The 13,203-nt window shown below is 46.0% G+C and overlaps 1 protein-coding gene across 3 annotated transcripts in view; it reads left to right on the top strand.

Annotated features, from left to right (window-relative positions):
• CCDC115 (coiled-coil domain containing 115) overlaps positions 1-13,203 on the top strand; it is a 28,512-nt gene that overhangs the window by 2,080 nt on the left and 13,229 nt on the right. For all 3 annotated transcript variants that reach the window (XM_069209529.1, XM_069209527.1, XM_069209528.1), the window contains exon 2: positions 12,375-12,584. In XM_069209529.1, coding sequence (XP_069065630.1) covers positions 12,459-12,584 — 126 coding nt within the window. In that variant the 5' untranslated portion in view covers positions 12,375-12,458. The remainder of the gene's footprint in view (positions 1-12,374; positions 12,585-13,203) is intronic.

The following is a 13,203-nucleotide window of genomic DNA, read 5'->3' as shown; positions in this document are numbered from 1 at the left end:
CTAAGGTACCCTCTCGGTGCATGTATTAATAAATTTATCACTTGAATCAGTATGGGTTTATTAATAAGAGGTGTTTGATACCAAACACCATAGGTTTCAGTGAAGCCTTTATGTAGTTGTATAAAACGTTTGGACCAGTTCCCAGTACATACGTTAATATGGCTTTCCCATTCACTTGTAAAGCCTTAAGAATTGACTTAGACATCACAGGGGCATATCTGCTCATGCATGTAGCATAATGCACCCTGTTTTAGGGCTGTAAGGCCTGCTGTAGGGATACCATTAATGTTGCATGCAGTGTGTGCGGGAATGGTACCCAGGATGTGTGCCATGTTGTGTTTTCACATTTGTCTTCACCATGTCACGCAGGCTTCAATGGCAGCTTGCATGAGTGTGGTGAGGGGTCCCTTAGGGTCACACAATACATGCTGTAGCCCTTAGACCCCCTACCCCCCATGTAGTACCCATACCATAGGTGCCAGGGATACTATTTACTAGGGACTTACAGGTGTACCAAATGTATTGCCAACTGGGAAACAATTGCAGTGTTAGGAAAAGAGATCTGGCACTGGGGACCTGGTTAGCAGAACTCAGTGCACATCAGTCAAAATTGCATTAAATACCAGGCAAAAGTGGGGGCTAACAAGTAAAAAGGAGCACTTTCCTACACCTCTTACAGTACTCCCCTCTGTGATGGCCCATTCCTTTGATCCTGTGCTGGCTATCACTCTCCCAGCCCGTGTCGCAGGCTGGTGCCCAGCCCCCAAACATCCATCCCACTCCAATGTCCTCTACTTTGCTCCTATACTGATATTACATACTTTCATTATACTTTGTCCCCCTTCCCCATGCCAGTATGATACATAAAGGGATGGCCCCCACATTGGTCAACTTCGATGCTCATTTGTAGCACACCATCCAGGTTTCTTAACCCCCTGTGCTTACCTCCCTCCTCTGTTCTGCACCACTGCCCACTACCTTTCCAAAGCCTGACATTAATACCGTTGCCATGGGGCTAACCACCATTTATTTGAGCACACCTGCCATGGGTGTGACACTCCACCCTCTCTCACTCTCCTTTTCAGCTGCCCTCATTCTTTGCTTGGTTTACTGAATGGATATGACACAGCGACTGCAATGGAAATTAAAAAGCCCAGGTGGCCGTACACACACTACATATAGAATATATCATTCTCTCACAGAGCGCAGTCATGATATTACTATTGTAGTGCAGAGGTATACATCATCCGTCCCCATATCAGTGACTATCAGCCAGACATACGTGTTTTTTTCACACTGTCAGCACTGTGCATACTGGAACTAAAGGTGTCACATTTCCCGGTATAAGAATTGCCAAGAAAATCACAGCATGATCAGGACAGACCTAAGTCTCCCTTGTGATATATGTAGGAAAGTACCATCTTGCCTGGCATGTTACCCCCATTTTTCACTGTATATATGTTGTTTTAGTTGTATGTGTCACTGGGACCCTGCCAGCCAGGGCCCCAGTGCTCTCATAAGTGTGCCTGAAAGTGTTACCTGTGTTATGACTAACTGTCTCACTGAGGCTCTGCTAATCAGAACCTCAGTGGTTATGCTCTCTCGTTTCTTTCAAATTGTCACTAACAGGCTAGTGACCAATTTTACCAATTTACATTGGCTTACTGGAACACCCTTATAATTCCCTAGTATATGGTACTGAGGTACCCAGGGTATTGGGGTTCCAGGAGATCCCTATGGGCTGCAGCATTTCTTTTGCCACCCATAGGGAGCTCTGACAATTCTTACACAGGCCTGCCACTGCAGCCTGAGTGAAATAACGTCCACGTTATTTCACAGCCATTTTACACTGCACTTAAGTAACTTATAAGTCACCTATATGTCTAACCTTTACCTGGTAAAGGTTGGGTGCTAAGTTACTTAGTGTGTGGGCACCCTGGCACTAGCCAAGGTGCCCCCACATTGTTCAGGGCCAATTCCCCGGACTTTGTGAGTGCGGGGACACCATTACACGCATGCACTACATATAGGTCACTACCTATATGTAGCTTCACAATGGTAACTCCAAATATGGCCATGTAACATGTTTATGATCATGGAATTGCCCCCTCTATGCCATCCTGGCATAGTTGGCACAATCCCATGATCCCACAGGTCTGTAGCTCAGACCTGGGTACTGCCAAACTGCCTTTCCCGGGGTTTCACTGCAGCTGCTGCTGCTGCCAACCCCTCAGACAGGTTTCTGCCCTCCTGGGGTCCAGCCAGGCTTGGCCCAGGATGGCAGAACAAAGGACTTCCTCTGAGAGAGGGTGTTACACCCTCTCCCTTTGGAAAATGGTGTGAAGGCAGGGGAGGAGTAGCCTCCCCCAGCCTCTGGAAATGCTTTCATGGGCACACATGGTGCCCATTCCTGCATAAGCCAGTCTACACCGGTTCAGGGACCCCTCAGCCCTGCTCTGGCGCGAAACTGGACAAAGGGAAGGGGAGTGACCACTCCCCTGACCAGCACCTCCCCTGGGAGGTGCCCAGAGCTCCGCCAGTGTGCTCCAGACCTCTGCCATCTTGGAAACAGAGGTACTGCTGGCACACCGGACTGCTCTGAGTGGCCAGTGCCAGCAGGTGACGTCAGAGACTCCTTCTGATAGGCTCCTTCAGGTGTTGCTAGCCTATCCTCTCTCCTAAGTAGCCAAACCCTCTTTTCTGGCTATTTAGGGTCTCTGTCTTTGGGGATTCCTTAGATAACGAATGCAAGAACTCATCCGAGTTCCTCTGCATCTCTCTCTTCACCTTCTGCCAAGGAATCGACTGCTGACCGCGCTGGAAGCCTGCAAAACTGCAACAAAGTAACAAAGACGACTACTGCAACTCTGTAACACTGATCCTGCCGCCTTCTCGACTGCTTTCCTGGTGGTGCATGCTGTGGGGGTAGTCTGCCTCCTCTCTGCACTAGAAGCTCCGAAGAAATCTCCTGTGGGTCGACGGAATCGTCCCCCTGCAACCGCAGGCACCAAAAAACTGCATCACCGGTACCCTGGGTCTCCTCTCAGCACGACGAGCGAGGTCCCTTGAATCCAGCAACTCTGTCCAAGTGACTCCCACAGTCCAGTGACTCTTCAGTCCAAGTTTGGTGGAGGTAAGTCCTTGCCTCCCCACGCCAGACTACATTGCTGGGAACCGCGACTTTTGCAGCTACTCAGGCCTCCGTGCACTTCCGGCGGAAATCCTTTGTGCACAGTCCAGCCTGGGTCCACGGCACTCTAACCTGCATTGCACGACCTCCTAAGTTATACTCCGGCGACGTGGGACTCCTTTGTGCGACTTCGGGTGAGCACCGTTTCACTCCACTTCGTAGTGCCTTGTCCAGCACTTCTGCGGGTGCTGCCTGCTTCTGAGAGGGCTCCTTGTCTTGCTCGACGCCCCCTCTGTCCCCAGACGCAATTGGCGACATCCTGGTCCCTCCTGGGCCACAGCAGCATCCAAAAACCCTAACCGCACGAATTGCAGCTAGCAAGGCTTGTTGGCGGTCTTTCTTCAGGAAAACACTTCAGCACGACTCTCTACGGCGTGAGGGATCCGTCCTCCAAAGGGGAAGTTCCTAGCCCTTGTCGTTCCTGCAGAATCTTCAGCTTCTACTGTCCAGTAGCAGCTTCTTTGCACCCACAGCTGGCATTTCCTGGGCATCTGCCCATCTCCGACTTGCTTGTGACTTTTGGACTTGGTCACCTTGTTCCACAGGTACCCTCGTTTGGAAATTCATCGTTGTTGCATTTCTGATTTGTGTCTTTCCTGCAGAATTCCCCTATCACGACTTCTAAGTCCTTTGGGGAACTTTAGTGCACTTTTCACTCACTTTTCAGGGTCTTGGGGTGGGCTATTTTTCTAACCCTAACTGTTTTCTTACAGTCCCAGCGACCCTCTACAAGGTCACATAGGTTTGGGGTCCATTCGTGGTTCGCATTCCACTTTTGGAGTATATGGTTTGTGTTGCCCCTATCCCTATGTGTCCCCATTGCATCCTATTGTAACTATACATTGTTTGCACTGTTTTCTAATACTATTACTGCATATTTTGGTATTGTGTACATATATCTTGTGTATATTTGCTATCCTCATACTGAGGGTACTCACTGAGATACTTTTGGCATATTGTCATAAAAATAAAGTACCTTTATTTTTAGTATATCTGTGTATTGTGTTTTCTTATGATATTGTGCATATGACACTAGTGGTACTGTAGGAGCTTCACTCGTCTCCTAGTTCAGCCTAAACTGCTCTGCTAAGCTACCATTATCTATCAGCCTAAGCTGCTAGACACCCTATACACTAATAAGGGATAACTGGGCCTGGTGCAAGGTGTAAGTACCCCTTGGTACTCACTACAAGCCAGTCCAGCCTCCTACAATATATAGCTAGTTTTTGACTTTTAGAAGAAGGTTTGCAGATGAGATTTCTTGATGTGCTCTTAAGAACCATGGCAACACTCATTTTAGGTGTAAGAGTCCCATTTTTAGGTTGAGCATAGTAGCACGCATGCGCTGCTCTTCTCGACATGTTGTAATCTATTCTGTGGGCTTTAACTACGCCCATCACTTTCATTGGTTCCTGAGCCTTCCTTTCAAAAATCCCTTGATGATGATGAAAAATGCATTACATTTGTCCCATCTTGACACTGGTTTGTTACCTCCTTGGTGATTGACCCTGTTACATGGATTATTGCACAATCAGCCATGTACCTTAGGGTGGCGCACTATTTTTTTTCTTTTGCCTCGCTGCTTTTCAGCCGTATGTTGTTTCTTCCTCTTCCTTGTTTTCAGGCATCTTACTGTTTCTTTGCGACATCTGTGGGGTATGTTTTTTTTGTTTTTTTTTGTGCAATTTTTGTAGAGAAAACTCAAGACAAAGCTATTGGAGTGCTTTATTTATTTATTTATTTTGCAGTTTTATATAGTGTGAACTCGATACAAAGGTATTACATTGCTTTACATGAGCACCGGTTACATTACACAAAAACACTTTAATTTTTGGTAGCAAGGGGAGATTACGTATTTTGCCCAGAATCACAGGATGTTGAGCTGACGCCAAGACTCAAATCGTGTTCCCCAGCTCCAAAGTCGGCAGCTCTGGCACATACGCCACATCCTCTCCCTGAGGGTTCTTTGTCTTGTGCGTGTTGAGGCAGTCTGGGAATAACTTGTTTTTTAGGGTCGAGCCTGCGTTGCATGGGCATGCGTATCACAGCGAGACGCTTTAGTGTTTAGAAAAGGGCTCTGAGCCCTGTGGACGTCACGTCAGTGTTTTTCATTGGTTCGTGGGCTTGCCTAATAAAATCTGCTTGCTGTCATTAGTCGAAGGCATGCATACGCCATGCCTTTTCCGGTGGCTAGCCCTCCACGAGCGCATCGACCAAGTACAGAAAACATGTGAGGCTCGCTGTTTTCTGTCCGGCTCGAGGACTACTTTTTCTCTAATTTACTAGCGCGATTTCGCTTGGCAGAAGTCGAGCGCTTTACATAGTCAATTGCACTTTTTCGGGTTACGTACATAAATGCACTTTTGCCGATAGGTGAAAAGTCGGGTTAGGAGTTTACAACACTATCAGCTCTAACATGAGCAAACGCGAGACCCGTTGCATTGCAAATGCTTTTTTTTTTTTTTTTTTGGCAGAGCGCACAATCGCTTCTGACCTGTTGTTATCATTGTGGGCTTCGCACGTCCATCACTATCACTCGTTCTGGGGCTTGCCTTTCAAAAACCTCTTGATGTCATTAGTAAATGCTTTACGTTTGCCCCGCCTTGAGGCTGCTTTATTACCGTCTTGGGGCCTGACTTTGTTACATGGATAATTACACAATTGCCAATATGCTTTACTGTTAGCGGACTACTTTTTATTTTGTCTCTCCCTCTCGCACTCCATGGCGCTTTCAAGTCTTACACAGCTCAAACTCAATTGGCAGGATTGTAGCGATTTGCCTGACTACTAGTTACTTCACATTGTTTATCCTTCACGCTCCATGTCGCTTTCAAGTCTTACACAGTGCGAACTTGATCAGCAGTATTGGTGTGATTTGCATGATTACCAGTTACTTCACATTGTTTCGACTCCCATTCGCTCCATGGCACCTTCAAGTTTTACATAGTGCAAACTTGATTGCTCTCATTGTCCCAAACAGATGGCATATTCTCCATGTCAGGGACATGTGTTATACGGTTCCTTTTGCCATGGCACCACCATATGCAAGAGCTAAGCTGCTCCCATCTACCTTAACATTGTGTGAACATCATGTTAATGTTTTGAGATTAAGTTTAAATGTCACTAGTTTAACATTTGTTATCAGCAAATCATGGATTTTCAGACAGGTTATTTTACCGCTATCATGGAAATACTTGTTTTATATAGCGCTTGGTAATACAGGATCTGCCATTTCATAGTGCCACAGAGCAGGTGCCTTGCTTAACAAAATCTCTATAATTCAATTGCATCGACCTTGCAGAGATGATAAAGATATGTTAGGATTGCAATCTGTGACATTCTCGTTCTGTCAAGACCTCTGCAGTGGGTGCATTAACCAACTGATCTGAGTAGATATCACGTGCTCTAGATAACCTCCGGAGGGTCACCAGCCAAGCACATAGGTTATTTCTAGACAAGGAGATGGCGAAAGGTGTTGTCTTCAAAATGGTGGAAAAGGAGCTGTGACTCCAGACCCAAGCACTTCACGGCCTCAAGCTTGATAGCAAAAAACATCTAGCCTTCTTATGTAAAGTGGGCCTTTTCAAATAGAGTTCAGTTAGTAGAGGCAGCCAATTTCCTAAACCCTGTACCTCAAAGAAGCTAACACAAGGGTGCCACAGTGGGAGGAGCAGCGTATCATATGGCACAGAAGTGGAGCAAACTCCATCACTTCCTCCTCTCAGAATTCCCTGGTCTCATGGCTTTGACAGTTCCCTCACAGGTACTGCGACCTTGCAGATGCCATTCCGGAACAGGTGTCTAAAAAAAAGTGCTTGAATAGCACTGCTTCCTGTTTGAAGAGGCCCCACCTCGAATAACCCCGCACAGCGCTTCCACATCACACTCTGGACTCCTGTCTATAATATCACAGCCAGTCTGTAGGAATGAGGCAAAAACACTCCCAAGATGGCTGCCTTGTTGTGTCCTCTCTTCTGCAGCGATAGGCCTGGGAGGGTTGCTGTGACCCCTGGCATACAGCAACTACACTCCAAACCAAAACACATAGGTAAAATACATTGTTATTTACAATGCCAGTAGCTCTAACTCTCACAAATGTGAGACCTATTGCATTGCAAATGTTTTTGTTTTTTTAGCTAGTGACATTATTTAAATTTTCTGGGCATATTGTAATAATTTGCTAAATATTTGTTTTATTGTCACTACTAGGTTACTGGTATTTGTGAGGTTTTGTTGCTTGAAGTAACACTGGCCGCCGACTGCTGCACTTAACTCTTGGCTTTAAAACCGCAAGCAGACAATTCAGATCAGAGTGGTGTCAGAGCCTTAGATCTGCAGTGTACAGCAGCATGGCAGCCCAGGCTGGTGGATAGTTAGGAGTAAGATCCTTCAGGGTACGTGTCTCCCTCCAAAGGTAGGTGAGTTTAGAGCTTTGTAGTTGACTGCTATGGACTGTATGACCCACATTTTACATATTGCAATGATTCACAATAAAACGATGCATAGATGCACACTCTCCATATTGCATCTCTTGTTCTGTAACTGCATACAGTATTAACAGCAACATGCATAGGTGCCTGCATATCCATCCCAGTCATTTGGTCATGTTATGGTATGTTTCTTATTTGTTTAGAGATTTATGTCATTACAAGACTGCCAGATAATTCTGAGAGTCAACAGAAGAACGTGAAAGAATATTCCAGAAAGTACAATAGGAGACAATAGTATACAGAGAATTAAAAAAATAGCTTTGTGGGTGGAGGGATCTTGTTCAACTTCACAACGGACAAAGCAATATTGTATAGTTTTAGGTATTTATTTCAGTTTTTTTTTGCTATGGCAAAGACTTATTCTGAATTTGCGCCAGAGTAACTTACACGTAAATGTAACATTATGTGGCAGAATGATCTAAAGTACAGCAAAAAAAAATAATGTATTGGGTTCAGATTATAAGAATATTGACACAAAAACAGTTTAGAAGGATGCTGTACCCAAAGCTTCTATTGAGGCACAGGTTGGAATCCCTGTTTTCATCATATGTAGATTTAAATGGGTTAGAGAAATCTTTGTTTGAGTATTACATATTTTTGAGCAGTAAAGTGCAAATCTGTATCGGTCAAGGAAGCAGAATGATGGGGTAGGGGTTAGGAACGAATAGAAGGAAAGGATTAGGTGTAATAGCAGCAAATTAAAATAGAGCATGAGATCTCTCCACTACAAAGCAGAGGTTGGCAAAGAATATCAATATCAAAACAGGCAAAATATTGGTTTAGATACTATAACAATGGGTGTTGTCTTAAGATCCCTAACATTTTTGTTCCAGGTTCAGGGATAAAACCTGAAAAGGAGCAGAAATGGTGTTCGGGTTGAACCAACCGAGTGGTAAATGTGTTGTAGCTACGTAGATTTCTACTGTCGCTTGATGTTTTCAGTTTTTTAAATCTTTGTACACATTCAGTTGAGGCCCTTGAAGATGAACTATGGTTATGTGAAGCTGTGTCCGGCTGTCAAGAGAGGCATTTCATTTGTATGAATATAGGAGATGCATGGTCCTATATTTTGGTGTGGAGTTGTTTTGTGGCATATCAATTAGAAACCCTGTAGTGTGAGCTCTACGTGAAGCAGAGAGGCCTCTGTTTATCCCGCAGTGAAGGTGGCACATTTAATAGGGCATGGATAGCTAGTTTGTTGATAATACATTTGATCCAGATTGTTAATAAGTGTTTTTTGTCAATTAGGAAGCTTGGGGATTTGACACTGAACAATGCCAAAGCATAGATCGGATCCCTGCAGGTTATGTTCCTAGGTTGTTTTGTTCCCCTTAGGGTCGGAGCTGAAAATGAGAAATTCTGTGTTTGTCAACAATATGTTAAAGCGGATTGTACTTAGAACTCATCCTTGTGGGATGCCTCTAGTCTTAAGGGAGGGAGCCATTGTTTCAAGTTTCTTGTCAGTCTTATAGTTGTCAGCAGGATGTCATAGTCAACTGTATCAAAAGCTCCAAAGAGGGCCAGAAATTGTGTATCAGCTTTGTAGGAAGTTGGCTCTGTATGTGCTATTTCAAAGTAAGGAATAGCATGCACAGAGTCCAAGGGTTCCCCTTAGAGGTAAAATAGTGGTAAAAATAGATAATACTAATGCTCTATTTTGTGGTAGTGTGGTCGAGCAGTAGGCTTATCCAAGGAGTAGTGTTAAGCATTTGTTGTACATACACATAGACAATAAATGAGGTACACACACTCAGAGACAAACCCAGCCAATAGGTTTTGTTATAGAAAAATATATTTTCTTAGTTTATTTTAAGAACCACAGGTTCAAATTTAACATGTAATATCTTGTTTGAAAGGTATTGCAGGTAAGTACATTAGAAACTTTGAATCATTTCAATTGCATGTATACTTTTCAAGTTATTCACAAATAGCTACTTTAAAAGTGGACACAGTGCAATTTTCACAGTTCCTGGGGGAGGTAAGTTTTTGTTAGTTTTACCAGGTAAGTACGACACTTACAGGGTTCAGTTCTTGGTCCAAGGTAGCCCACCGTTGGGGGTTCAGAGCAACCCCAAAGTTACCACACCAGCAGCTCAGGGCCGGTCAGGTGCAGAGTTCAAAGTGGTGCCCAAAACGCATAGGCTATAATGGAGAGAAGGGGGTGCCCCGGTTCCGGTCTGCTTGCAGGTAAGTACCCGCGTCTTCGGAGGGCAGACCAGGGGGGTTTTGTAGGGCACCGGGGGGGACACAAGCTCACACAGAAATGTCACCCTCAGCGGCGCGGGGGCGGCCGGGTGCAGTGTTGAAACAAGCGTCGGGTTTGCAATGTTAGTCTATGAGAGATCAACGGATCTCTTCAGCGCTGCAGGCAGGCAAGGGGGGGCTTCCTCGGGGAAACCTCCACTTGGGCAAGGGAGAGGGACTCCTGGGGGTCACTTCTCCAGTGAAAGTCCGGTCCTTCAGGTCCTGGGGGCTGCGGGTGCAGGGTCTTTTCCAGGCGTCGGGACTTAGGTTTCAGAGAGTCGCGGTCAGGGGAAGCCTCGGGATTCCCTCTGCAGGCGGCACTGTGGGGGCTCAGGGGGGACAGGTTTTGGTACTCACAGTCGTAGAGTAGTCCGGGGGTCCTCCCTGAGGTGTTGGTTCTCCACCAGCCGAGTCGGGGTCGCCGGGTGCAGTGTTGCAAGTCTCACGCTTCTTGCGGGGAGTTGCAGGGTTCTTTAAAGCTGCTTCTTGAAACAAAGTTGCAGTCTTTTTGGAGCAGGTCCGCTGTCCTCAGGAGTTTCTTGTCTTTTTCGAAGCAGGGCAGTCCTCAGAGGATTCAGAGGTCGCTGGTCCCTTGGAAGGCGTCGCTGGAGCAGAGTTCTTTGGAAGGCAGGAGACAGGCCGGTGAGTTTCTGGAGCCAAGGCAGTTGTCGTCTTCTGGTCTTCCTCTGCAGGGGTTTTCAGCTAGGCAGTCCTTCTTCTTGTTGTTGCAGGAATCTAGTTTCTAGGTTCAGGGAGAGCCCTTAAATACTAAATTTAAGGGCGTGTTTAGGTCTGGGGGGTTAGTAGCCAATGGCTACTAGCCCTGAGGGTGGGTACACCCTCTTTGTGCCTCCTCCCAAGGGGAGGGGGTCACAATCCTAACCCTATTGGGGGAATCCTCCATCTGCAAGATGGAGGATTTCTAAAAGTCAGAGTCACCTCAGCTCAGGACACCTTAGGGGCTGTCCTGACTGGCCAGTGACTCCTCCTTGTTGCTTTCTTTGTTCCCTCCAGCCTTGCCGCCAAAAGTGGGGGCCGTGGCCGGAGGGGGCGGGCAACTCCACTAAGCTGGAGTGCCCTGCTGGGCTGTGACAAAGGGGTGAGCCTTTGAGGCTCACCGCCAGGTGTTACAGCTCCTGCCTGGGGGAGGTGTTAGCATCTCCACCCAGTGCAGGCTTTGTTACTGGCCTCAGAGTGACAAAGGCCCTCTCCCCATGGGGCCAGCAACATGTCTCTAGTGTGGCAGGCTGCTGGAACTAGTCAGCCTACACAGACAGTCGGTTAAGTTTCAGGGGGCACCTCTAAGGTGCCCTCTGGGGTGTATTTTACAATAAAATGTACACTGGCATCAGTGTGCATTTATTGTGCTGAGAAGTTTGATACCAAACTTCCCAGTTTTCAGTGTAGCCATTATGGTGCTGTGGAGTTCGTGTTTGACAAACTCCCAGACCATATACTCTTATGGCTACCCTGCACTTACAATGTCTAAGGTTTTGTTTAGACACTGTAGGGGTACCATGCTCATGCACTGGTACCCTCACCTATGGTATAGTGCACCCTGCCTTAGGGCTGTAAGGCCTGCTAGAGGGGTGACTGACCTATACTTGCATAGGCAGTGAGAGGCTGGCATGGCACCCTGAGGGGAGTGCCATGTCGACTTACTCGTTTTGTTCTCACTAGCACACACAAGCTGGTAAGCAGTGTGTCTGTGCTGAGTGAGAGGTCTCCAGGGTGGCATAAGACATGCTGCAGCCCTTAGAGACCTTCCTTGGCATCAGGGCCCTTGGTACTAGAAGTACCAGTTACAAGGGACTTATCTGGATGCCAGGGTCTGCCAATTGTGGATACAAAAGTACAGGTTAGGGAAAGAACACTGGTGCTGGGGCCTGGTTAGCAGGCCTCAGCACACTTTCAATTGTAAACATAGCATCAGCAAAGGCAAAAAGTCAGGGGGCAACCATGCCAAGGAGGCATTTCCTTACAAGCTTTGTGAAACATCTGTTAGGGGTCATCCACAATATCGGCAGCATAGGCACTACAACCACTGCAGAAACGCGTTTGATTGTTATTGAGTAAGGAATTTGCCGACAGATTAGGAAGTGAATGATTCATTGGTGTAGTCCCACACTGTCAACCGCTTCCACTTATTATGTTGCAGTGGACTTCTCAAGTGAGAGGCTGTCATGTAAATGGAAGGATTTCTTGGTCCCCTCACTCCACTCCCCTCATCCCTTACATCAACACGACTGACCAGTGTGTGAAAGGAGATATAGGAAAGGAGGAAATGGTGAAGTGGTGGATGCTGTATGTAGCTCCAGATGAGCTTGTAGCTTGTGGTGAGTGAGTTCATTATTCTTAGCTTGGGTGCAGTCACTGTTTGTAGCTGATCAGCTCACTGTATCTTGTGGTGAGTTCACTACTGCTTATCTTTCCTTGCTTTTCATTTTCAGGTTGAGCTTTGACAAGGAGTCGTCCTCTGAAACACAAGTAGCTCTTCTACCACTCGCTTGGACGTGAGATCATCAGAGGAGACCATGGCTGGTGATGACCCAGAGCTCATTGAGGTGTGCGAGGAGCTGGACAGGCTCTTGCTTCACATGATGTCTGAGCTGGAGACACTGCAGAGGAAGAGGGTGGCCTTGAACGAACTTGTTGAGCAGGTAGGTCCCAGCATGTAGTGCTTGAAATGGGCAGGTTCAGGACTTTTGGGCCTTGGTCTTCGTCCTTCCCTTTAATGACGGTCTGTATCCCAACTTTTAAGAGATATGTAAGTTTCAACATAATTCTCTCTTGTCCTTTGCAAAATAGTATTTTTAATGTTATCGTTAAAGTCACTGGTAGATATTAGTGTGATGTAGTATGAGCCGGTAAGATAGCTCAATGACTTAAACTCTCACCCCTGACACTTAGAAGTAACTTGTTATTTACATTCCTGCCCAATGGCAAAATTGCTGGACAAGAGACTTAACCACTCAAGAGTTTATGCACTCAGTATTTCAAAGGACCTTCAATGGATGAACCAGGCTGGTATCCTTTACAAGAATAAGTAGCAGAACGTTTCAGAGTTCTTAGAACATTTTTTAGCTCTCCATGGGATTCTTGAGAAAGCCAATAACTGTTCAGAGTTTCTAAGACAATTATCATTTAGTCTTAAAATTTCCTGTGAATATTTACAGTATATTTTACTTTAATACGTTGAGATTCCACAATCCTTCTTACGCAGCTTAAATGTCTCCCTCTTGGTTATTTGAAAAATTCTCACTGACCAAATTTGTCTTT

The sequence above is a fragment of the Pleurodeles waltl genome, chromosome 10 (assembly GCF_031143425.1).
Source record: "Pleurodeles waltl isolate 20211129_DDA chromosome 10, aPleWal1.hap1.20221129, whole genome shotgun sequence".
Classification (NCBI taxonomy): domain Eukaryota; kingdom Metazoa; phylum Chordata; class Amphibia; order Caudata; family Salamandridae; genus Pleurodeles; species Pleurodeles waltl.
Note: the sequence above shows the minus strand (reverse complement) of the source record. Positions and strands in the feature narration are given on the sequence as shown.